At 41.4% G+C, this 27,981-nt stretch overlaps 1 protein-coding gene across 2 annotated transcripts in view; it reads right to left on the bottom strand.

The window, feature by feature from the left end:
- TDRD3 (tudor domain containing 3) overlaps positions 1-27,981 on the bottom strand; it is a 227,101-nt gene that overhangs the window by 153,103 nt on the left and 46,017 nt on the right. Inside the window, exon 2 of one of the 2 annotated variants that reach the window (XM_038767674.1) lies at positions 6,927-7,011. The exons of the other annotated variant lie outside the window; for it this stretch is intronic. Coding sequence (XP_038623602.1) covers positions 6,927-7,011 — 85 coding nt within the window. The remainder of the gene's footprint in view (positions 1-6,926; positions 7,012-27,981) is intronic. 2 annotated transcript variants of the gene reach the window in all.

Raw genomic sequence — 27,981 nt, 5'->3', positions numbered from 1 at the left:
TGAGCAAGTTGCCTATACTGTCTCAAGTTCCTCTCCTCCAATTCTCTCCTTGACCCACTCCAAACTGGCTTCCATCCACCCCACTCATTCATTCATTCAATAGTACTTATTGAGTGCTTACTGTGTGCAGAGCACTGTACTAAGCGCTTGGGAAGTACAAGTTGGCAACATATAGAGACGGTCCCTACCCAACAACGGGCTCACAGTCTACCCCACAAAAACTACCCTCTCAAAGGTCACTAATGATCTCCTTCTTGCCAAATCCAACAGCCTCTACTTCACTCCATCATAATCCTCCTCTACCTCCCAGCTGCCTATGACACTGTCGACCAGCCCCTTCTCCTGGAACCGTTATCCAAACTCGGCTTCAGTGAGACTGTCCTCTCTTGGTTCTCCTCCTAATTCTCTGGCCACTCATTTTTGGTCTTTTTCGCGGGCTCGCCCTCTGCCTCCCACCCCATAACTGTGTATGCCCCTCTAGGTCCAGTTCTAGGTCCTCTGTTACCCATTAATGTCTAATTAATATTAACATTAATTACTAAAATTAATGTCTGTCTCCCCCTCTAGCCTGTAAGCTCATGGTGGGTAGAGAATGTGTCTGTATTGTTGTACTGTACTCTCCCGAGCACTTAGTACAGTGCTCCACACACAGTATGCGCTCAATAATTATGATCGAATGAATGACTTCCAAATCCACTCATTTCTTTTGCCTTCCGGTCACCATTTGTCTTCACTAACATGTCAGACTCTCCATGTCTAAGACTGAACTTTCAGAGCCCATTCCTCCTCCTAGCATTGCCACGCCTTTTGATAACACCCCACGTACCCTGCCCCAGAAGTCTGTAGCTTTGGACCGATTCTCAGGGCTTCACTGTCCTCTAGCTCTCACATTAACTGTTTTTATGGTGTTAGCTAAGCACTTATGATACAGGCGCTGCACTAAGCACTGAGGTAGATACAAGTTAATCAGGTTGGACACAGTCCTTGTCCAAAATGGGGCTCACGATCTTAATCCCCATTTTACAGATGCGGTAACTGAGGCACAAAGGCTCATAAGTGACTTGCCCAAGGCCACACAGCAGACTTGTGGTGGAGCCAGGATTAGAACCCAGGTCCATGCCCATATTCTATCCACTAGGCCTTGCTGCTTCAACTGTGAAATCTGCCAACAACATTTTCTGGATCTACCCTTTCCTTCCCATCCCACATACTGCCAACCGGGTCCACAGTATTTTCATATTCTACTTAGACAATTCTATCCGCCTCCTCATACATTCCCCTGCCTCCTGTCTACTGCAACGTGGCTTAGTGGACAGAGCACGGGCTTGAGAGTCGGAAGACTTGGGTTCTAATCCTGGCTCCGCCACTTGTCTGCTGTGTGACCTTGGGCAAGCCACTTAACTCCTCTGTGCCTCAGTTATCTCATCTGTAAAATGGGAATTAAGACTGTGAGCCCCACATGGGACAACCCGATTACCTTGTAGTTACCTCGGTGCTTAGAACAGTGCTTGGCACATAGTAAGCGCCTAACAAATACCATAATTAATTATTATTGCTGTATGTGATAGTGCTGAATGGATCATTTTCTTAAAACATCATGCAACACACCTCTCACCACTCCTCAAAAACAGCCAATGGCTACCCATCTCCCTCCACATCAAGCTCCTTACATTGGGTTTCACAGCTTACATGTCGGCTCTCTTCAATCACTATTCCCCAGCTCTCACTGTTCAGTTGTCACGAGTACCTCAGGCTTGACACTTCCACCTCTGATTCCTTGATGCTAATCTAGCCTGGAACTCCCTCCCAATCAATCAGTGGTATTTATTGTGTGCACAGTACTATCCTGAACACGCAGAGAGTACAATATAACAATGTAATTAACAGACACACTCTCTCCTTCCAAATCTACCAGACCAGATTGCTCATCATCTTTAAGGCCCTCCTAACATCCTACCTACTCTAGGAAACCTCCACATCCTAGTCATATCAACTTAAGCACAGATGCATTTCCTCAGCACTTCTCTGTAAACAGATATTTCTTTGCGTATTTAACATATTTATTCAGCTATTTAATTCCAGTGCTTACAACAGTGCTTGACACATACTATTTAACAAATACCACAATAACAACCGTGGCAGGTTCATCTACCAATCTTATATCATTGGCGATTTTCTTGCTCGCATTTTCAGTTTGTCTTCCTCTGCCAGATTATAAACTCCTTGAGAGATGGGAGAGTGTATCTTACTTCTGCTCTACTCTCCCAAGTGTTACATACTTTTTTGCACTAATTAGGCACTCAAATATCATTGATTGAGTGATATAACATTCAGAGGGCACAAACAGGAGCATAACAAATAGGAATGCTGAGGTAAGTATTTTCCTATGCTCTGAATTTGCATATTTATAGGTCCTTTGCCAGTTAGGAAGGAAGAAGGAAAGGTGGCAAGTCATCTAAAGGAATAGGTTCAGGGGAAAACAACAGAAGTAAAGATTAGGGAATTATGTTGAAATAGTAATTATTCACCATGTAGAAGAACATGATTTTTTTAGGAATTGGAAAGGCATTCAGATGGTTCTCTATACTGAGAGAATGGAAAACGCAATAAGGGAAAATAGTTGAATAGCTTCATAAAAATAAGGGTCAAGTAGTACTAAGATTTCTGAAGATATTCATCAGTGGTAATAAACCAATCAATATAGAGTGCTGTACTTTCCTAAGCACTTAGTAATCAATCAATCGTATTTATTGAGCGCTTACTGTGTGCAAAGCACTGTACTAAGCGCTTGTACAAACACATCAGACTTGGTAGGCATACCCCCTGCCCACAGGTCGCTACAGTCTACAGAGAGAGACATTAAATTATACATCAAATGTCTGTTTCCCCTTGTAGACAGTAAGCTCGTTGTGGACACGGAATATGTTTGTTTACTGTTACACTGTACTCTACTCAGTGCTTAGTACAGAGCTCCGTACTTAGTAAGTACTCAATAAACACGATTAACTGACATTAAAATAAATTATGAATGGGTGAAATAGAGTAAAAAGATCATGGGGCATTGTGGGGCTGGAATGAGAATCAAAGTGCCTACGGGGTACACAGCAAAGTGCATATAGACTCAAAGTGCAGAGAAGCAGCATGGCTCCATGGAAACAGCATGGGCTTTGGAGTCAGATGTCATGGGTTCAAATCCTGGCTCTGCCAATTGTCAGCTGTGCGACTTTGGGCGAGTCACTTAACTTTTCTGTGCCTCAGTTGGCTCACCTGTAAAATGGGGATTAAGACTGTGAACCCCCCCGTGGGACCACCTGCTCACCCTGTAATCTCCCCAGCGCTTAGAACAGTGCTTTGCACATAGTAAGCACTTCATAAATGCCCTTAAAAAATATATAAATAGACAGAAGGAGAGTGGATAGTTATTAAATAAGGGCTTATTCTGAGAAGGCCTCTTGGAGAAGTGATTCATATGGAGGAGACTAGAGGGAGAGCATGGGCAAGGGGTCAGTGATAAAACAAGATGAGGTCAAGGTACAGTGAGTAGGCTGGTGTTAGAGAAGCATAATGTGAAGGCTCCCAGACTGAGCCCCTTCCTCCCTCTCCCCCTCGTCCCCCTCTCCATCCCCCCCATCTTAACTCCTTCCCTTCCCCACAGCACCTGTATATATGTATATATGTTTGTACATATTTATTACTCTATTTATTTATTTAGTTAGTTATTTTACTTGTACATATCTATTCTATTTATTTTATTTTGTTAGTATGTTTGGTTTTGTTCTCTGTCTCCCCCTTTTAGACTGTGAGCCCACTGTTGGGTAGGGACTGTCTCTATATGTTGCCAATTTGTACTTCCCAAGCGCTTAGTACAGTGCTCTGCACATAGTAAGCGCTCAATAAATATGATTGATGATGATGATGATGATGATGATGAAGGTTGAGTTGAAGGTTGGGTTGTAATACGAAATTAGTGAAATAAGGTAGGAGGCTGATTGAGCGCTTTAAGCAGTCGGTTACTGTTTAATACGGTGGTGGGTGGGCAATTATTGGAGGTATATGCGGAGTGGGGAGATACGGCTCAATTATGTCATGGGTTCAAACCCCGGCTCTGCCAATTGTCAGCTGGGTGACTTTGGGCAAGTCACTTCACTTCTCTGTGCCTCAGTTCCCTCATCTGTAAAATGGGGATCAAGAGGATAGGTTGGGTATGAGGACCAGATGGAGGCAGGATGACTAGAAAATTGGAAAGCATCAAAAGATTGGAGGTCTCAGTGGGGAAGTAGGATAGATTTGCAGTCAATGGGTAGGGGGAAGGCAGGTCAGGAGGTTTTTGTCAGAAAGTGGAATGTCAGAATTGATGAGGTTGGAGATTGTATGAGGTCAAGTGTGTGGCTAAATTGGTGAATGGGTGAGGTGGGGGAAATTCAAGTTATCTAAATTATTTTATGGTTTGCACAATGGAACCACTACGGCAGCTCTAAACAACAGGAGGTTCTGAGGACATTGCCTAAAACCCAAAGTTATGCTTTCTGAAGTATGGAAATAGGAGTGTTTGGTGACAAGTTAGAAATTTCCTTCCTAGAAGTGGGTACTTTTAAAATCCAGTGCAAGAACTGCATTTTTCACTGGATGTTTCCTGAATAATCTTGGGAAACTTTAGAAAAAACACTGGAAAGACAAGATGTAATAAATAACCACAGCTTCAAACAACTGTCCTAGGAAAAACTCATAACATTCAACTACCAGCATCACCTAAACTTGTATTGCTACATCTAAGTTACTTACAAGTCATTGTGCACATGAAGGAATGATTTAAAAAATATTCATTTTAAATTTGTTTATTGTCCATTTCAGTATGCCAATGCCAATTACTTCAGAGTTTTTACTGAATGGACCTGGGTCAATTGAAACTCATACCAACAGATTTCCTTTTTCAACTTGTGCTAAAAAATGACATTGAAGATCAATCTCATTGAGGTTAAAAATATCATTTTCTAAATGTCACTTCCCTTAGCACCTCAGGTCAATTTTAAATGAAGGAAATGATTTCAAAGTATGGAAAACGGGAATGAAAATAGTCTTTGGAAGCACAGAGTGTGCTGACAAACCTGCGTTTTACAATGTACATTGGTTTAATTTTTTTAAGGTAAAATAGAGTTTTCAACAATAGCCAAATTATAACATGGAGTAGCTCAGTATCAAAGCCCTTAAATAGTGACTATCTGCATCAGTCCGAGAAGCAGGTCAGACTGCTTATCTTCAATCTTATCTGGCACACAGTAAGCACTTAACAAAATACTATTATTATAATTATCATTCATCAGTAAACACAAAAAAGTAGCAAGTATGAAGACTAAAAATGCTGTCAGTGTTTCTTATTAAAATTCAATGAACCTAACTGATTGAGGAAAGGCTCTTATATTAACTGAAAAACTAAAGTTTTTCGATTTTATAATTTTATAAAAAATTAACTGAAAAATTAAAGTTTTGATTTTGGCTTAGGTCCTTAAACCTAAAAAAAACAAGTGCCAAATAATAATTCATCTTGGAGGTTTACAGCTTCCAATATTTTACACAGAACTGAAAATGTATTACTAACTTTCAAAGTCAGGAAGGAATAAACAATAAAAGAACAAAAAAAAAATTTGCCCTGTATGATCTGCCCTTTATTTTGATTTGGCTAGGAGTATTTAGCCATAATACATATTAACAGAAATATTGATTACATTAACTTGGACTAAAGTTTCCAAAAATATAATGCATACCCAACTTCTCCATTTGTATCTACACACAGAACATTCATATTTGATCAACAGGTAGTTTAAGACAAATGACTTCTATGCTTTATCAAGCTTCATTAATCTCCCTTCCATCCCACTCACAAACATAGGTAGATAAACTACTACCTTTGTATTTATTAAGAAGAGTTTAAAGCATCTTTGGGGTATAAGTATAAAGCATACTATTATATTTCCGTAACATTTAGGGTTGGAAGCTACATGTAAATAATTTATAATGGTTTGAAATATAAGTTTAACTGCATAAATAATAGCTTAATATGAGGAAGAAAAATAGGGAAACATAAGGCTTTTCAACTGTTCCGCTTATTTGTTACTCTACCCTATTTGAATAATTTTGTATCCAAACTTGGATTTTCCTTCCAATTTCGTTCCTTTCACTATCTCTTGTGTGTCCACTGGACTTAAATTTTTATGCAGCATCTCTTGCCTACATAAAGCACAATTTTAAAGCCACAAAAATATAGGCATGCTCATGAATTACAAGTTGTTGAAAAGCCACAGGAGGCAGCACAGAAATGGCTTATTTAGACTCACTGTGGTTCTTTTCATCAAAGACACCTACAAAATATAATCTACTAAATTGTTAGCCACCAAAACTGGCTAAATAGTTTCCTGTGCCTCATAGGGGATACTTGCTGTGTTTTATTTTATTAATTATTAAACATGTACATTAACAAGTTAAATGGTATCTTATCTTTCATAATGATCCATGATCCTGGGTAATGATCCATTAGGTTCCACTTGTCGATAGGGGCAGGTGGGGCGGGGGGCCGGGGGGTGAATCTTCTCTATATATTTTTTTCATATGTGCATATAAATTATATATATAATATAATATATTATATACTATGTTATATTATATATTATATTATATAATATATAATATATATCTTGCTCAAGCTGTGACAATGTAATGCTGGCTGCTTCAAGTTTCAAATACGATATTCTGGGATAAACAAAAATTATCACAAGGGCAACAAAACAAAAGGTGCTTGAGCTCTACAGCACAGTCATCTTGCTCAAATCATTTTCTATCAGTTTATTTCCATAAACAACCCAGCTTTGAAAATAAGCAATCGGTTAGGTCAGAATTAATTTTAAGAAAAAAAATTAACGATCATCACCTACATTGAGGGCAATCAAAATAATGTCGTTTATATTGACTTTATCAGGAGAACTTCTACAAGCTTCTATTCCTTCATCTGAAAGATACCTACAAAACAAAATAAAAGTTACTGTTTTAATAATCACATGAAATGATTTTGAGTGAAATTCTTAAAATAAAATGTAATTTTTATAAATGTCACTGGCATGTGTTCCCCTGTGAAGTATTCTGCCTCCTAATTATGGGAAAATCTGATTTTTCTATTGCTAACAGAACAAACCTGACGGTATACCTTATGACGCAACATTTAAAACTGACATGTTTTAGCAAAAAAACTCAGAACATTGATTCATTTCCAAACTCAATTTTTTATACTTGTTTTCCAGAGACACCTAATTTAAAACTGCATCTCCTCCAAGAGGCTTTCCTCTTTTCCCTCTCCCTTCGGTGTCACTTATGAACTTGCATCATGACTTTTCAATCTATCACCAAATCCTGCTGGTTTAACCTTCACAACATCACGAAAATCTTCCCTTTCCATCCAAACTGCTACCACATTGATTCAAGCACTTATCCTATTCTACCTTGATTACTGTTATCAGCCTCCTTGCTGACCTGCCTGCCTTCTGTCTCTCCCCACTCCAATCTATACTTCATGTTGCTGCCCAGATCATTTTTCTGCAAAAACATTCAATCCATGTTTCCCCATTGCTCAAAAACCTCTAATCGTTGCCCAACCAGAAACGCCATACTATTGGCTTAAAAGCACTCAATAACCTTCCTGCCTCAGTTTACACACTTCACTCCTCTAATGCCAACCTACTCATTGTACCTCGATCTTGTCTACCTCGTCGCCAACCTCTCACCCACATTCTGCCTCTAGCCTGGTATGCCCTCCCTCTTCGTGACCACAACACCATCACTCTCTCCGCCACTAAAACCTTACTAAAAGCACATCTCCTACAGGAGGCCTTACCCAACTAGGCCCTCAAGTCCTCTTCTCCCATTAACCTCTACATCGCCCTTGCACTTGGATTTCCACCCATTATATACCCTTCTCTCAGCTACACAGCATTTATGTACATATCCGTAATTTATTTATACTGACGTCCATCTCCCCCAATAGACTGTAGTCTCACTGTGGGCAAGGGATGTGTCTACCAAGCATTTACTACAATGGTCTGCACAGAGCAAATGCTCAATAAATCTAGTGGACTGATTGATCTGTGGGAATCTGGTATTCTCCCCACCCTGAGCCCCCAGAACTCATATACATAACTGTAAATTATACATTTTAAATTATTTATAGTAATGTCTGTCTCCTCCTCTACACTGTGAGCTCATTGTGGGCAGGGTGTGTGTCTACCTAATCATCATCATCATCATCAATCGTATTTATTGAGCGCTTACTGTGTGCAGAGCACTGTACTAAGCGCTTGGGAAGTACAAGCTGGCAACATATAGAGACAGTCCCTACCCAACAGTGGGCTCACAGTCTAAAAGGGGGAGACAGAGAACAAAACCAAACATACTAACAAAATAAAATAAATAGAATAGATACGAACAAGTAAAATACAGTAATAAATATGTACAAACATATATACAGATACTGTTTTACTGTACTCTCAAAAGTGCTTAGTGTAGTGTTCTGCAAACAGTAAGCACCCAATACCACTGACTGATTAACAGATTGATATCCATAATTTATTTTAAAGCCTGTCTTCCCCTGTAGACTGTAAGTTCCTTGTGTGCAGGGAACGTATCTACCAATTGTTGCACTGTGCTCTCCCAAGGGTTTTGTACAGTGCTCTGCACACTGTAAGTCTTCAAAAAACACCACCGACTAACCTAGTAACATGAGTTCTCCTATAGTCTTATCATGCAACCTATTTCACACATATAATTCCCATTTGGTTTTGCAATAATATAATTGTCCATGTGCTTGGTGAGAAAAACAACACCAGTAGCAATTCCCAAAATTAATGCCTTAGCATTCTAAGGTACTATATAGTTTCTTTGCAGAACCAGAAAAGAAAAATGTGAGTTCAATCGTATTTATTGAGTGCTTACTGTGTGTAGAACATTGTACTAAGCACTTGGGACAGTATAATATAACAATAAGCAGACACAATCCCTGCCCACGGTAGGTTACAGTCTAGATGGAGAGACAGTAATTAATACAAATAAATGAGAATGACACAGGGCTTTCCAGCCTTTGCCAAGTCATAGTACAAAGAACTTTGCTCCCTAATCACAATCGATACATTAGTTTCCTTGAGTATATTTTCTTACATTCTTACATTTCAATATTAGAAAAGATTCCCTTCAACTGCAGCAAGGCCCACAAAAGGAGATCCTTTGAAATTGTTTTGAAGAAATGCAGTATCAGTAGGTCATCCTCCACAGAAAGGGGAAGCCTAAAATATTTAAAATATGAATCTTTAATTCTCTCCTATCCCATGCTCTCACAGCACGAATAAAAGGTAAGTCCTGTTTTAATTTATTTTCTTTGTGGGCACTGATTTTGTACTGTTACGTTTTCTAAAACAAAGCTTTAAAACTTGTTTGAGCCCTTACTCTGTACGAACACTGTACTAACCAATTAGGAGAATATGAGAGAGGTAGTGGGCTCGATTCCTACCTCCAGGGAGCTCAAAATCTGGCAGAAAAGTAGACATTTAAATGAATTACAAGTAGGAGGAAGCAACTGCTCATAAGGATAGGTACATGCAAGCTGTGGCAGTTACCTATGTGCCTAGGAGATGGTATTAGGAGATGGTATTAGGTGGTAGGTAGATGCCTAGAAGCAGCATGGCTCAGTGGTAAGAGCCTGGGCTTTGCAGTCAGAGGTCATGGGTTCAAATCCTGACCACCAATTGTCAGCTGTGTGACTTTGGGCAAATCACTTCACTTCTCTGTGCCTCAGTTACCTCATCTGTAAAATGGGGATGAAGACTGTGAGCCCCCCGTGGGACAACCTGATCACCTTGTAACCTCCCCAGCGCTTAGAACAGGGCTTTTCACACAGTAAGCACTTTCATAAATGCCATCATTATTATTATTACTATTATTATTAAGTGCACATGAGATTCTGTAGGAAAGGAAAGTAGGATTGGGGGATAAAATTTTAGTTAGGGAAGGCTTCCTGGAGGAGCTGTAATTTTAGTGAGATTTTGAAGATGGGGAGAGAGTGGTCTGCTAGATGTGAACCGGGAGGGAGTTTCAGACGGGAAGGGTGGGTGTGAGCAAAAAGTGGGCAAAACAAAGGAGAGCAAGTCCCAGTGAGTGGGGTGACTTGATAGGAACGAAATGTGCAAGCTGGGGTGGTGTTGGAGTCAAGGTCAATGTCCAGACTGTAGATTCCAAAGAATGGTGTATCAGGAGAGATGGGAATATTAGGTAGAGGAAAGGAGCTGGGAGGGAAGATGTGGAATTCATTTTTGAACATGTTGAGCTTGAGATCCTGGAGGGCATCCAAGTAGAGATATCCTGAAGGCAATAAGAGATGGGAGACTGAAAAGAAGGAGATGAAGAGGGAAGATGGGAAATGAGAGATTAGTCAGAAAAGGCTTCCTGGAAGACATGTCACTTTAGGAAGACTATGACGACAGGGACTATGATGCGGAGAGAGAGGGAGTTTGAGGCAGCAGGAAGGATGTAAGCAACAGGTCAGTGGCATGAAAGATGAGAGTGAGGCACGGTAATGTAGCATTAAAAAAGTGAAGGCTGTACTGGGTTATCATGAGTAGTAAACGTAATGTATTTACACAGAGTCAAATAGGTTCCAAGGTGGGATAATCAACCTTTTCTTCACTGAAAATAAATTGAGCATATTTTCGAAACTTTCTGCAATTTTTTTTTCATTTTCCTGCAATTAGAATCTCTACACACTAATCATCCAATGCTTTCATACTTGGGCAAAATAAAAGATCCAACATTAGGAATTAATACATCAAAAAGCTAGAAAAATAAAATGCAAGACCCCAGTCTGCTTAAATATGGATTAAAGTAACTCAGAGGAAAATGCGTTCTTTCTTTGCAGAAAGAAGAACAACAACAAAAATTACATCAATACCCCTGGTGTCATTAGGAGGGAAAGGAACTGACAGCTGGGAAGCGTGAACCTGATTTGATCCCTGAACACATCTGCACCAATGGCACTCGAGGGAAGTGAATCCAAATGACAAGGGCTTTCTAATCAGTTCCCATGTGCTGTCTATGAGCAAACAGACCCCAGTGGCGTGGAGTCGAAGGAGGAAGTCTACCCTAGAGAACTCCTGTTTACTAAAACAGCCAGCCGAGGCTTTTCCTCCCTGGTGTAGAGCTCAGAACAGTGGGTTCATTATTATTCTGAACTAAAAATATATCTGTACACATAAAGAAATAAAAAGAAATATAAAGAAATGATGGAGCTCTAAAGAGCCAACTGCAATTTCTCAAGCAAGTGACCCACTGAACTAAGATTGTATTCATCCAATTTTAACCTCCCATGATGATTTTCATTCAGTACATGTGAACATTCAAATGAGTTCGGTCTTTGGTAAAAGCACTCAAGTGGAGTCAGGGCGTGCATATGATTCTCACGTTGTCTTTTTTTTCCCCTCAATAACTCATCTCTTTGCTTCAGCTGATTTTATGGAGGGACGAAATGTTCTTATCCATTATCAATCTATCAGTAATATCTATGGAGCACTGTGCAGACAATGCAATAAGCCATTGGGAGGATATGACAGTCAGTCGACTTGAGAGACACTTCAAATTCCAGACTTGATGTGTCCAAGGTATATGACACTCTGTGGAGTGATGTGAATGGTCAATCAGACACCTACCAAACACCCTGCCAAATATTAGCAATGGCCAGGCTGATTCTGGAGCTTCTGAGGTTCCCAAGCTGGGCCACAGAGCACACTTCCAAAAGCAAACACTGAGAGCCATTTCCCCCGATGCCTGTGAGTTCCAAAATGGAAAGCCTCTGCATAATATTAAGCTGAGTTCAGGACAAAGACAGACAATCAAGCTGAGCTCCTAGAACACCACAGAAACATTCTCTGAAAACATGTGAAGAAACCTGGAAAAAAAGACTATGCCAGCTACTTTAGCATGGATCTTTTGAACTCTATAGGGCACTCATGTGAATAATGATTAATTTTGTCAGAGCAATAAGCAAATTAAATGGGATAACTGCACTTAGAAGAGAGATGTCTAAAAGCGGTGCCAAGAGCCCGCTGTTGGGTACGGACTGTCTCTATATGTTGCCGACTTGTACTTCCCAAGCGCTTAATACAGTGCTCTGCACACAGTAAGGGCTCAATAAATATGATTGATTGAATGAATGAATGAATGAATGAGTGTATAATCCCTAAAAGATAACTTCCAGCCTATGTTCCATCGTGGTACAGTACAGCCTCAAAAGACACCATCGGAGGAAATCTTCCTATCCCTTCAGCGATGGGGATATGTTTGTGTTCTCCCCAGAGAGTGGGGAAGGAGCTGATAAAGTCAAGTTGTTTGAGTTCCTAGAGCATTGTGAATAAGGGAGTGGGATCCCTGAAGGGCTGTCTTGGGCAGCACAGGACTTGCTAGTTTATGCTTGCTGATTAGCTCACAGTCCTCTTCCTCTGGCAACAGCTTCAGGGGACTCTGACCAGAAATAAACAACAGAGGAGCCTGGCTGTTCCTCTAAATTAGGCTTTTTCTAATAAAAAGCTATGCCTATTTTTTCCAGCAAGATATAAGACATATGTGGTACATTTTAAAAGGGCCCATTTTGTGAGAATTCCTGTACTCTGAGGGCCGAATTTATAAGGTTAGGCTAAACAGAACTAAACAGTTCTCTCCTGGATATGCCAATTTTTTGACAGGATGGTGTGTTAACTAATGCAAGAACTAGCAGAGATAATTATGCCACACATTTTTGAAATGCAAATCAATTTATATACTTGAAGGAGGCTTTCTTTTGCACAGATAACATCGATATTTACAATACAGTATTTGCAGGTAGTTGATGTCAGAATATATGAACACTAAAGAGAGCAACCACTTCAGATTCTGAGAAACTCAGATTGCTTGTGTCCAGTTTTCTGTCGGTCCTACGGCTAGGGAAGCAGAAATAAAGTGTATTCCTCAAATGCCATGTATGTTGAGGAATACATTTGATTCAATTTCCCATAGTCATAAAATCACAAACCCATCCAATCACACTTTCCATCACTAAGACTGTCTTCTCTCCACCTAGAACAAGCAGCAGCTACTAGACTAAATAAAGATTATTCCTCCACTAGTAGTATACATGCCTGAAATGTGGAAATGAATCAAGGTTAACTGCAATGAGATGTGTTTTTACTTCCTTATGGTTTCTATAGGTATGGATCAGACCAATAAAATATATATTATTTAAAAGCACCTTTAAGTATGAGCACTTAGTGCTGATCTAAATCAATCAAGTAAGCTACTTTAAAATAAGATTTATTCCACTCAACAATAAGCTCTTTTTAAAAATGCATTAGTTTCTCAGTTTTCAAGTTTTATGGTTTTCTAGAAAACGTAAATATTAAACTACATCTTCCCATTCTGTCTCCCATGATATTAAATTTGTCCCAGAAAATCCAATCTAATTTTCCTATACTCTAATCTTTCCGATTTATACTTCACAAAAGTGGACTCATCGGAGGGAGGGAAGGACTCAGAAGCACGACACCATGAACGTTTTACTATTTTAAATAAATTAAATACCGACACCAGGCTAATTAAACTTCTTCAAAGACCCCTTCCTTGTTTTATATTTACTAATATAAGGTATTATGGGAGCACCTAAAGAGAACATCTTTTCGCAACACCAGAAAGTAAAAGTCACTTACAATTAGACAATCCCCTGCAACATAAGATTAATTTAGGACATATTTTCAGAAAATATAAATTTAAATCACACAAGTATCTGTCCCCATAAGCCTCTGTCAACCAAATTTTTAGCACACAACCTTCCTCTTCTAAACTGGGGAAATTAAGTAGGGAAGAAAAACTTAAGGAGATATGCACAACCTTAAGGCACCACTAGATGACATTCTTGCTACATAAATCCCAAAATATCCACGTTTGTATTCCATTCTAAAACAAAACAGGAGTAGTTTCAAAGTTAACTTCAAAGATTTCCACTATATTTCAAACATCAAAGACATGAAAAAAGATCGGGCGGCAATGTAACAGAATATATCCAGTGATTACACCATTCGAAGTCTTTTTTTTTAATGGTTTTTGTTAAGCATTCTCTGCACCCTCCTGGATTGTAAGATCCCTGCCAATCAACTCTATTTTATTGTTATATCGTACTCTCCCAAGCTTAGTAAAGTGGTCTGCACACAATAAGAGAGCAATGAATAAAATTGATTGCTTGCTTTACCAGGTGTTAAGCACATGGGAGTCGGAGGACCTGAGTACTAATCCCAGTTCTGCCACTTGTCTGCTTTGTGACACTGGGCAAAACACTTTACATCTCTGTGCCTCGGTTACCTCATATGTAAAATGAGAATTAAGACTGCGAGCCTTACATGGGACAGGGACTATGCCCAACGTGCTATTGATCCTATTGATCATTGATTATTTTAGACTGTGAGCCCACTGTTGGGTAGGGACTGTCTCTATATGTTGCCACCTTGTACTTCCCAAGCGCTTAGTACAGTGCTCTGCACACAGTAAGCGCTCAATAAATACGATTGATTGATTGATTGATACCTGTCTGTTTGTTTTGTTGTCTGTCTCCCCCATCTAGACTTTTGTTGGGTGGGGATTCTCTTATCTGGTGCTGAATTGTACTTTTCCAAGTGCTTAGTACAGTGCTCTGCACACAGTAAGCGCTCAATAATATGGCTGAATGAATGAATGATTACCTTGTATCTAACCCAGCACTTAGTACAATACCTAGCACTTAGTAAGGGCTTAACAAATGCCATAAAACAGCACCAGTTCTAAGCCTGGGGTAGATACAAGATAATCAGGGGATCTGACACAAGAAAAAAAGGTTGGACATAGTCCCTGTCCCATACAGTGTTGACAGTCTAAGCCAGAGGGAGAAGGATGAGGTTAACTGAGGCACAGAGAAATAATAATAATAATAATAATAATAATAATAATAATGGCATTTGTTAAGCGCTTACTATGTGCAAAAACACTGTTCTAAGCGCTGGGGGGGGGGGGGGATACAAGGTGATCAGGTTGTCCTGCATGGGGCTCACAGTCATAATCCCCATTTTACAGATGAGGTAACTGAGTTTCAGAGAAGTGAAGTGACTTGCCCAAGGTCACACAGCAGACATGTGGCGGAGCCGGGATTTGAACCCATGACCTCTGACTCCAAAGCCCGGGCTCTTTCCACTGAGCCACGCTGGAAATGACTTACCCATGATCACACAGCAGACAAGCGAAAGAATTGGTATTAGAACTCGGGTCCCCTGACTCCCAGGACTGGAAGTAATAATAATACTGGGAGTAATAATAATGCCTGTCTCCCCCTCTAGCCTGTATGCTCATTATAAGCACGGGACATATCTGCTAATTCTGTTGTATTGTACTCTCCAAAATGCTTAGTATAGTGCTCTGCACATAGTAAGTGCTTAATAAATGTGATTGATTTGATCATATGCATCTATTCTGAAACCAGCGAATTCCTCTTTTGAGAGCCTGTAAATGTGGCCTAGTGGAAAGAATTTAATACAGTGCTCTCTACATAGTAAGTGCTGAATAATAATAATAATAATAAAATAATAATAATAATAATAATGGTATTTGTTAAGCACTTAAACTGTGCCAGGGGTGAACACAGACAAATTGGTTGGATACAGTCCCTGTCCCCCATGAGGCTTATGCTGTCGATCCCCATTTACAGATGAGGTAACTGAGGCACGGAGAAATGAAGTAACTTGTTCAAGGTCACACAGCAGACAAGTGGTGGGGTCCGGATTAGAACCCATGACCTTCTGACTCCCAGGCCGGTGCTCTAACTGGTATGCCATGCTGCTTCTCAAAAAATAATACTGATTGAAAGGACACAGTCCTGGGAGTTAGGAGACCAGGGATTGGGCAGCACTAGCCTGCTCTGTGTCCTTTCTCAGTTACTTCTCTATTTGTAGCTTTCAAATCTGTAGAATGGAAATTAAATATCTGTTCTTCCTACTGTTTAAACTATGAGCCCATTTAAGAAAGGGACTCTGTCTAGCCTGATTATCTTTTATCCACCCAATGCCTAGTGTAGTGCTTGGAACACAATAGGTGCTAAAATACCATTATTATTATTATTACTGATGTTCTAATATCCATGGAAGACTAAAGAATTTCATTTCACATTAAGATCCTACAATAAAGCCAATGCTTAAAATAAATGTTAGGGTTTGGGGGTTGGTTTTTTTTTTAGCTTTTTTTGTAAAACTACTCTTTTTGCTCCATAGTAAAATATGTAAAATATGTAAGCCCCCTCAAGACTGTAAGTTCCTTGGTGGGCAGGGAATGTGTTTATCAACTCCGTTATAGTGTACTCTTCCAAACCCTTAATACAATGCTCTGTACAAAGAACCCACTCTATAGGTAATATTGACTGATTGATTTATCTGTTTCAATCTGGCCTAAGTTACACAGTAAGAATATACAAATATTGGAAAAGCAGCATGGTCTAGTCTGGCCTGGGAGTCAGAAGGACCTGGGTTCTAATCCTTGCTCTACCACGACTGCTGTGTGACCTTGAGCAAGTCATTTAACTTCTCTGTGACTCGGTTGTCTCATCTGTAAAATGGAGATTAAGAATTTGAGGCCTACGTGGAATGGGGAGAATGTCTGGCACATGCAAGCAGCGTGGCTCAGTGGAAAGAGCATGGGCTTGGGAGTCAGGGGTCATGGGTTCGAATCCCAGCTCCGCCACTAGTCAGCTGTGTGAACTTGGGCAAGCCACTTCGCTTCTCTGTGTCTCAGTTACCTCATCTGTAAAATGGGAAGTAAGACTGTGAGCCCCACGTGGGACAATCTGATCACCTTCTATCCCCTAAGCGCTTAGAACAGTGCTTTGCACATAGTAAGCACTTTACAACTACCATCATTATTATTATTATTAAATATTATTTAAAAATTTCCATGGCAGGATTAGGCCACTGGTCCATGCAGTCCATATTTTTTTTTTTTTGTTATGGTACTTATTATGCCCTTGCTATGTGCCAGACACTGTACAAAGCGGTGGGAATAGATACAAGGTAATGAGGTTGGGCACAATCCATGTCCACGTGGAGCACACAACCTTAATCCTTATTTTACAGATATGGTAACTGAGACACAGACTAGTGAAGTGACTGGCCCAAGGTCACACAGCGGACAAAAGGCAGAGCTGGAATTGGAACCCGGGTCCTGACACCCACGTCTATGCTCTGTCCACTATGCCACATTGCTTCTCTCTGCAAACTGACAAACATGTCAGAAAAACCATGTAATGGTTACCATCCTTTCCACCACCCTAATGCTTAGAAATCTATCAAAGACATGAGGGTAGGACTCAGAAGTCATGCAGGCCATGAACCAACAGAAATACAAATACATGGCAATTACACCGTAAAATAAAACATATATGCATTTTATCATGTGTTTCTATCATGCCTATCTAAGCCCTCATTTCCCCCATTCCCTCGCCTTTCTGCATCGCCTATGCATTTGGATCTGTACCCTTACACACTTGATAGTCACTACACAATACTTATCTCCTTATTTCTGTCCCTCTCTATGTTGTAAGCTTGGGCAGGGACCTTGTCTACCAATTCTGCTGTACTGTACTCTGCCAAGCACTTAGAACAATGCTCTGCACACAGTGAGTGATGGATAAATACTACTGACTGAGCTAAGGGAAGCCTTCTAATCCCATATCATGCTACGCATGCTTGGCCTTCTTTCTGACTTTCAAAATTACCGTTTCACTGCATGACATTTCATGCCTTAGAAATACAGAAAGTCATGTTTTGTTAAAATAGCTTACTGTATGTCCAGAAATTCTTTATACAGACCAGGGGAAGATATATGCTTGGGTTCAGGTGATGCTGGATTGAGTCTCAAGGCTTTTGCTGAGCTGCTAAAGGAAAGCAAGGGAAGAGGAATAGGAGCCTTTTCATATTGCTATTTTGGGGTATAATGAATAACAACTCTGTGTCGGCCTTGCCCACACCTTTCATAATTTTCACATCCAAAATACACCCACTCAATCGTCAATTTTCCCGACTTAACAGTTCCGATCATTTTAGTCAATTCTTATTCCAAAGCTTCTCTCATGTCTAGATCATCTTAGCTGCTGCCCTGAATTAACTGAATAACTTCATTAGCTATATTTTATTCTTCCAAAGATGCATTAACCACAGCTATTCTCAGTATCTCAGGACCAAATGATGCCTTTTGCTCTATTTTTCTAAGTCCTTCAATAAGTCCTTCTATAAGACTCTCACCATTATTTTGGCAGGGTTTTGCCTGTAAAAGACAATGAATGGAGCAATCATCTGAAGGAAAAGTCAACAACTCAGATAAAAAAAATAATTGTCTTTGGATGCCATACAAGTGATGTCACTAGAATCACTCTGACCCACCTCTCCCCCACTCTTACTTATGAAACTGTATGAGCCATTATTACATACATTTGTGCTGCCAAAATTCATACTAACCCTATAAAAACGTGTATGTGCTTCCCTATTTTAGACTTAATAATGGGCACCAAACCCTCCCCCTCACTCTCCCAAAACTTTCATATATGAATCCTTTTGGCTTGGATTGTGCTGCTTCAGGATTCAATGGCATTAGTGTCTTTAATGCCAGTATTCTAACATCTTAGTGTTGCCTCCAGCTGCAGACTGCAGAAGTTGGTCAGCTGTGGCTATAATATTTATACTTCCCTGTACATTAGGGCAGATGGAAACCCTGAAGATGTGGATAGGAAGTGGATAAAATTATCTCTACTGAGTTATAGTTTTAATTACACAACTTACTCAAATAGATTTATAAATTGAAACACACTTTCTACCCAGCAAGTGTCCACTTGAAAACAATATATAATTCTCAATTAAAATATTACCCCAGAACCTATACATTCCATTTTTATCCTGAGAGTAAGGATTGACTGTGAGCTTCTCGAGGGTAGCAATTGGGTCTTTTACTCATTGTGTTTGCTTCCTATGGTCATAGCATAGTACACTCTGTACCCTATCTAATTAATCAAAGGTATTTATTGAGCACTTACTGGGTGCAGAGCACTGTACTAAACACTTGGAAAAGTACAGTACAACAGAGTCAGTAGACAAGATCCCTGCCCACCAGGAGCTTACAGTCTACCTTACACACTCAACAATGCCACCCATAGCAATATTTCCCAGAAAGCCAAATTTTGGAGGGAGGGAGAGGGTTTAACAGTCATCAGAATTATAATGAACATGTTATCTTACTTCACAATTGTGAAAAATGAGTTTGTTTTTATTTCTTTTTATTCAGCAGGTATTTCAAGAAGCTTTTGAAACGGATGAAACAGCACTTGTTTCTTCATCAATTGAGTACCTTCTGTTTAAAAGCACCAATTTCTCCTAATCCCTCAGGGTTTCTAATGAAGCTTGAAATTAACTTTCCTCCCCTGTTTGGAAATCCTTGTCTCCCGCACCTGCATCACCGATACTAGTGCTCAATTCTAATAAAGTTCTGTTTAGCCCCCTAAAATTTTACTTTAATTGTTGAATGGAAAATAGGCCCAAAAATGTAAACTTGGCTGCCCCGAAATGGCAAGAGTCCAAAACAGGACACTTAATTCCACTTCACAATTTTATAACAACCATAAACATTGCTTCACCTTTCCAATACCCTTCTCTTCCCAGACCTATAGAGCCTAATGACCACCAAAACAAAGTGAAAAACATGCATTTATAATTTAGCTCTTTCACATAAGCAAAATGAATTTTATTTCTTGCCTGGACAAACAAACCAATGAGGTTGGGTCAACAGATTACTCTCTATTACACCTATTCTTCTACTGCATCTTGGAAACATCATAGAGCTGTACCATGGTACTGAAATTTTAAATTAAATGACCTAAGGGAATGTCTAATCGATGTCAACAATAGTACAGTTGCTAAATGAGTGCTCCAAGACCGAAGCAAAAGTGTCATTTGAAAATCATCATCGTCAATTAAAAGTATCAAGGTACGCAATGAGCATGGCAGACACCTTGGCATATTCTGCCCAGAAGAAGCTTCAAATCGAATCGTGGGGACCAAGATTTTAACTTTAACGCTTAGAACAGTGCTAAGCAATTAGTAAGTGCTTAACAAATACCATCTAAAAAAAAAAAACTAGTGCAACAGGGTGACCCATGGGGCATAAAAAGTAGTGATTTAGAGCCTCAATAACTTCAAAATGCTAGGTTATCTAACCACGATTGCTTCTTAAAATTTAGTGAGCTTGACCCTCTGAAGAACAAGCCATTTTATGATACATTTACTTTATTCAGGTTATGACACGTGTTAGAAGTGCAAGTGTATGCATCTAAAAAAAACTGGAAAAGCTTAGTGCTTCTTTCAGTAAAAAATTAGTCACAATAGCTAACAAGGTCTGCCAAGTGACCTTGTAAGTGCTCAATAAATACAATTGATGATGATGAAGTGAGAGATTAGAATGAAACCACTTGGAAGAGATAAAGAAATCAAGGAAGCATGACATCATGGATGAGCTTCTTGTATTTTGATCTGTCTATAAATGTGAATACTACTTTTTGATCTAACAGAACTCCTTATCTTTCCGCCCAAACCCTGTCCTCCCCACCTTTCCTAATACTGTAGACAATACCACTATCCTCCCTTTGTCATTACCTTGGCCGTTGTCCTCGATTCAACTCTCAATATTCAATCCATTACCATATCCTGTTGGTTCTACTCTCACAACATTGTTAAAATCCGCCCTTTCTGTTGCACCTAAACTGCAACCACACTGATTCAAGCACTTATCCTATCCTGCCTTGATTTCTGCATCTGCCTCCTTGGTGACTTCCCTGCCTCCTGTCTCTCCCTACTCCAGTCCATTCTTCCCTCAGCTTCAATTAATCATATTTACTGAGCACTTACTGTGTGCACAGCACTGTATTAAGTGCTTAGGAGAGTAGAAAATATATAACACTATAACAGACAAATTACCTGCCCACAATGAGCTTACCATTTAGAGGGGGACACAGATATTAATATAAATAAATAAATTATGGATATGTACAGAAGGGCTGTGGGGCTGGGAGAGGGGATGAATAAAGGGATCAAGTCACAGTGATGCAGGAAAGAGTGGAAGAAAAGGAAGAGAGGGCTTAGGGAAGGCCTCTTGAAGGAGATGTGCCTTCAATAAGGCTTTGAAGTGGAGGAGGGTAATTCCTCATTGGATATGAAGAGGGAGGGTGTTCCAGGCCAGAGGCAGGTCATGGGCAAGGGGTTGGTGGCACGATATAGTACAGGTACAGTGAGTAGGTTGGTAGAGTAACGAAGTGTGCGGGTTGAGTTGTAGTAGTAGTGGTTGTAGTAATAGAGTAGTGAGATGAGGAAGGAGGGAGCAAGGTGATTGAGTGCTTTAAAAATAATAATAATAATTGCAGTATTTTTTAAGCGCCAAGCACTGTACTAGCGCTGAGGTGGATACAAGCAAATCGGGTCAGAGACGGTCCCTGTTCCATGTGGGGCTCACAGTATCAATCCCCATTTTACAGATGCGGTAACTGAGGCACAGAGAAGTGAAGTGCCTTGCCCAAAGTCACACAGCAGACATGTGGCAGATGATAAGGAGTTTCTGTTTGACTCAGAGGTTGGCCAAACGTGGGTGGTTCTTGAAGAGTGGGAAAACACGGATTGAATGACTTCGGAGAAAAATGATCTGGGCAGCAGAGTAAAGTATGAACTGGAGTGGGGAGAGACAGAAGGCAGGGAGGTCAACAAGGAGGCTGATACAGTCATCAAGGAAGGATAGGATAAATCCTGGGATTAACACAGTAGCAGTTTGGATGGAGAGGAAAGGATGGATTTTAGCGATGTTGAACTGGCAGGATTTAGTGACAAATTGAGTGTGTGGGTTGAATGATCGAAAGGAATCAAGGATAATGCCAAGGTTATGGGCTTGTAAGACAGGAAGGATAGTGGTGCCGTCTATAGTGATGGGAAAGTCCGGTTTGGGTGGGAAGATAAGGAGTTCTGTTTCGGACGAGTTATGTTAGGGGTGACCACAGACATCCCAAGCAGAGATATCTTGAAGGGAGGAGGAAATGCTGACTGCAGGGAGGGAGGGACATCAGGGCTGGAGACACAAATCTGGGAATCATCCACATAGAGGTGACTGTTGAAGCCATGGAAGCAAGTGGATCATTTTTCTAAAAATAAGTTCAGTCTGTCTCCTCACTCCTCAGAAGCCTCCAACGGTTGCCCATCTCTCTTTACAACAAACAAAAACGTCTTCCCATCAGCTTTAATGTACTCGGTCACCTTGCTCCCTCCTACTTCACCTCACTGCTCTACTACAGCCCAGGCCACTCACTTCGCTCCTCTAGCACCACTTTACTCACTGTGCCCCAATCTCATCTTTCCTGCCACCGACAAACTTTCGGCCCCCACCGAAGCTGGAACTCCCTACCAATCAATCAATCAATCAATCGTATTTATTGAGCGCTTACTATGTGCAGAGCACTGTACTAAGCTCTTGGGAAGTACAAATTGGCAACACATAGAGACAGTCCCTACCCAACAGTGGGCTCACAGTCTAAAAGGGGGAGACAGAGAACAGAACCAAACATACCAACAAAATAAAATAAATAGGATAGAAATGTACAAGTAAAATAAATAAATAAATAAATAAATAAATGGAGTAATGAATATGTACAACCATATATACATATATACAGGTGCTGTGGGGAAGGGAAGGAGGTAAGATGGGGGGATGGAGAGGGGGACGAGGGGGAGAGGAAGGAAGGGGCTCAGTCTGGGAAGGCCTCCTGGAGGAGGTGAGCTCTCAGCAGGGCCTTGAAGGGAGGAAGAGAGCTAGCTTGGCGGAGGGGCAGAGGGAGGGCATTCCAGGCCCGGGGGATGACGTGGGCCGGGGGTCAACGGCGGGACAGGCGAGAACGAGGTACAGTGAGGAGATTAGCGGTGGAGGAGCAGAGGGTGCGGGCTGGGCAGTAGAAGGAGAGAAGGGAGGTGAGGTAGGAGGGGGCGAGGTGATGGACAGCCTTGAAGCCCAGGGTGAGGAGTTTCTGCCTGATGCGCAGATTGATTGGTAGCCACTGGAGATTTTTGAGGAGGGGAGTAATATGCCCAGCGCGTTTCTGGACAAAGATAATCCGGGCAGCAGCATGAAGTATGGATTGAAGTGGAGAGAGACACGAGGATGGGAGATCAGAGAGAAGGCTGGTGCAGTAGTCCAGACGGGATAGGATGAGAGCTTGAATGAGCAGGGTAGCGGTTTGGATGGAGAGGAAAGGGCGGATCTTGGCAATGTTGCGGAGCTGAGACCGGCAGGTTTTGGTGACGGCTTGGATGTGAGGGGTGAATGAGAGAGCGGAGTCGAGGATGACACCAAGGTTGCGGGCTTGTGAGACGGGAAGGATGATAGTGCCGTCAACAGAGATGGGAAAGTCAGGGAGAGGACAAGGTTTGGGAGGGAAGACAAGGAGTTCAGTCTTCGACATGTTGAGCTTTAGGTGGCAGGCGGCCATCCAGATGGAGATGTCCTGAAGGCAGGAGGAGATGCGAGCCTGGAGGGAGGGGGAGAGAGCAGGGGCAGAGATGTAGATCTGGGTGTCATCAGCGTAGAGGTGATAGTTGAAGCCGTGGGAGCGAATGAGGTCACCAAGGGAGTGAGTGTAGATTGAGAACAGAAGGGGACCAAGCACTGAACCTTGGGGAACCCCCACAGTAAGAGGATGGGAGGGGGAGGAGGAGCCTGCAAAAGAGACTGAGAAAGAACGACCGGAGAGATAAGAGGAGAACCAGGAGAAGACGGAGTCTGTGAAGCCAAGGTCAGATAGCGTGTTGAGGAGAAGGGGGTGGTCCACAGTGTCGAAGGCAGCTGAGAGGTCGAGGAGGATTAGGACAGAATATGAGCCGTTGGATTTGGCAAGCAGGAGGTCATTGGTGACCTTTGAGAGGGCAGTTTCCGTGGAATGAAGGGGATATATGCCAGATCACCACTCTCCCCCACCTTTAAAGCCATATACAGTCACATCTCCTTCACGAGGCCTTCCCCTATTAAGCCCTCTTGTCCCAGGCTCCCTCTCCCTTCTGAATTGTTTATGCCAGTTTTTTCCCAGAAGAAGACCAGCCATTCACCATTGTTAGTCTTAAATTTTCCTCGGTATGGTTCCCTTGTTTCACACTGATGCTTCTCCCTTCTGAATCTTCTATGCACTTGGATCTGGGACCTTTGCACATTTGATATCTGCCCTCCCTCCATCCCACAGCATTTACGTGCATATATTTAAATTATATATTATAAATTATTTATTTATAGTGATGTCTGATTCTCCCTCTAGACTTTAAGATCAATGTAGGCAGGGAATGTGTCTGCCACTCTGCCAGCTCTGCACATAGTAAGCACCTCAATAAATTCCATTGATGATGATGACCTGACCCACATGATTCTAAGTATATAAAATATAAGGCCAGGCAGGCAGGTATGCTATGGATGGAAGAACCAGGAGTGTGAAACAAGGGAACCACACTGAGGAAAATTTAAGACTAATAATGTTGAATGGCCGGTCTGCTTCTGGGAAAAACTGGCATTTGGATCAAGACCGTTCCAGCCTGAAATTCTACCACAGAAGGGCCCCTACCTTCTGGTGACTCCAGATCTTCCAGATCAGCTCCAGGTCTGAACCCATGAAAGATTAGATAAAGATCATTATGGTGGTTTAAGACAGAATTAAGAGTCTAGCTCCCCCATGGAAAACTTACCTCCCCTAAAACCTTCTCCCTTGTAACACAAATAATAATAATAATAATAATGGCTTTTATTAAGCACTTACTATGTGCAGAGCACTGTTCTAAGCGCTGGGGAGGTTACAAGGCAATCAGGTTGTCCCATAGGGGGGCTTCACAGTCTTAATTCCCATTTTACAGAAGAGGTAACAGGCACAGAGAAGTTAAGTGACTTGCCCAAAGTCACACAGCTGACAATTGGTGGAGCGGAATTTGAACCCATGACCTCTGACTCCAAAGCCTCTTTGCCCTGGGCCACGCTGCTTCTCTGATGTTGCTGCACAGCTGAAGAACTAAGCCAGTGATTTCAGAGTTTCAAATTCAGCCCAGGTGCTCCCAAGCTGCTGCTGCCAATAGGAGAGGACCCATGGAAAGTGTCCCATGCCTAAACAATCCCATTCTGAAAATCGCCCATCTCCTACTATAAACCCACCCGTAGTACACTTTGCTCCTCTAACGCCAACTTACTTACTGTACCTCGCTCTTAACTACTTCACCACCAACCCTTTGCTCAGGTCCTGTCTGCGGCATGGAACTCAATCAATCAATCAATCAATCGTATTTATTGAGCACTTACTGTGTGCAGAGCACTGTACTAAGCACTTGGGAAGTACAAGTTGGCAACATATAGAGACGGTCCCCACCCAACAGTGGGCTCACAGTCTAAACTCCCAACTCATACCTGACAAACCCACTTCTCTCTCCACCTTCCAAGCCCTACTGAAATCACATCTCTTCCAAGAGGTCTTCCCTGAATGGGACCTCATTTTCCTATTTGCTTGCCCTTTTGCACTGCCTCTGCCCGTGTCCATGCCCCTTAAGCATTTGATAGTCACCCCACACCCAATCACACACCATGCATAAACGTGAGTATACTTAGACTCTCCCATTCCCTTATCAATAATGTATTTTAATGTCTGTTCCCACTCTAGACTATGAGCTCCTTTGGACAGGAAACATACTTTTCAATGTCACTGAATTGTTCTTTCCCAAGTTCCTAGTACAGTGCTCAGCACACAGTAAGAACTCAATAAACACCACTGATAGACTGTCCAGTCTCAAGACTACACCAAGTCCAACCGTGACTGATCCAGAACATCTGGTTTTATTCCCATCTGCCAAAAAGGTCAAATGACAGATCTTAAAGCCTTCCGCAACACTTTCCTATAACTGCCGTGCAGCAAAGGTCGTTGAGACTTGGGGCCCCAATGAGTAATAATATTTGTTCAAAAACAGTAGCAGAAGAAGCCCGTTGGAACTGGAGAGCAATGGTTTCTTGGATCGGAGGCAGTAGTGGCATTTGGGAGATAAAAAGCTGGAGGGAAAACACAGAATAGGGCAGCAGAGGTATGAAAGAGAGAGAAGTTCAACAGGGGTGAGCTCTTGGACGCACACATCCGCCCAACATGGGTTGGGGTCTCTGAATGATGGCCACTAACACGTCTGGTGTGCATTCCATGTCAAATGACACGGAACACTAGAAATTCCTTTTGAAACTACATTAGCAAAGAGCGGGATTTCCAAGGGGTTTTTTTGTTTTTGTCTGTTTCAATTAGAATGAATACTCAGAGCCCACCTGAGTGGATTCACTCTCTTCTCTGGAGTGGCAAAACAAACTTTGATTCCTATTTTCAAAGGTACAACTCCAGAATTATTTAGTGCTAATGGTGCAAAAAAGGGAGATATCCTTTATTCACTACCTGATAGAAGTGCTTTAAAGAAATTCAAAAGCAGAATTTTCATCACTTATATGCAAAATCATCTTACAAGGCTAGGTGGAAAGAACACAGGACTGGGAGCTCGATTCGGCTTTTTATCCCAGCTTTGCCACTGGCTTGCTGGGCAAGTCGTTTAACAACCTGTTAATTTCAATCTGCACACAACTACTATGTGCAGAGCACTGTATTAAGCCCTTGGGAGAGTACACTACAACAGGGTAGGTGGACAAAATCTCTGCCCGCTGCGGCATACAGTCTCAAAGGGGAAAGGGACATTAAAATAAGTTACAGATAGGGGAACTGGCCAAATACATGGATATGTACATAGGTGCTTTGGGGCTGGGGGTGGGTGAATATCGAAGTGTTTATGGACTCTAGGGCTTAGGCGAAGCGGAAGGGAAGATGATTAAGGTAGGGAAATGAGGGGTTTCTCAAGAAACTCCCATTGGAGGAGACAGGATTTTAGTAGTAGGGTTTTGAAGAAGGGGAGAAAGATGGTCTATCAGGTACACAGATGGAGGGAGTTCCAGGCCAAAGGGAGGAAGTGAGCAAGGCGTCAGCAGTGAGTTATATGAGATCGGGGTACAAGGATTAAGTTGGCACTGAAGGAGCAAAACATGCAAATTAATTGGTAGTAGATCTGCAAGATAAAGTAGAAGGAGGGAGAGCTGACAGTGCAATAAAGCTGATGACTGAAGACTGTTTCTTTTTAGAAAAATGATCTGGGCAGCAGAGTGAAGAATGGATTGGAGTGGAGAGAGACAGGAGGCAGGGATGTCAACAAGCAGGTGGGATAGGATAACTACTTGTTTTGTTGTCTGTCTCCCCCCTTCTAGACTGTGAGCCCGTTGTTGGGTAGGGACCATTCCATATGTTGCCAACTTGTACTTCCCAAGAGCTTAGTACAGTGTTCTGCACACAGTAAGCACTCAATAAATACAACTGAATGAATGAATGAATGGAAAGGGCAGGTTTTAGTGATGTTGTGAGGAGAGAATCAACAGGATTTGGTGACAGATTAAATATGTGGGTTGAATGAGAGAGATGAGTTGAGGATAATGCCATGGTTTATAGGCTTGTGAGACAGGGAAGGTGGTAGTATTTACAATGATGAGAAAGTCTGGGAGACATGATGGCAAACTCTGGGAGACGACACGGTTTAACCTCTCTGAGCCTCAGTTTCCTCACCTACCAAATGGGGACAATCAATGAGTAGTATTCACTGAGCACTTACTGCATGTACGGCACTGTATTGGACACTTGGGAGAGTGCAATTACAAAAAAGAGCTGGCAGGCTCATCCCATAAGATAGATATTGTGTAACAGAGATTGTGTCTGATCTCAAAACCTTGAAATAACCCCAGGACTTGGCACAT

Source organism: Tachyglossus aculeatus, chromosome 2 (genome assembly GCF_015852505.1).
Source record: "Tachyglossus aculeatus isolate mTacAcu1 chromosome 2, mTacAcu1.pri, whole genome shotgun sequence".
In the NCBI taxonomy this organism is placed as follows: domain Eukaryota; kingdom Metazoa; phylum Chordata; class Mammalia; order Monotremata; family Tachyglossidae; genus Tachyglossus; species Tachyglossus aculeatus.
Note: the sequence above shows the minus strand (reverse complement) of the source record. Positions and strands in the feature narration are given on the sequence as shown.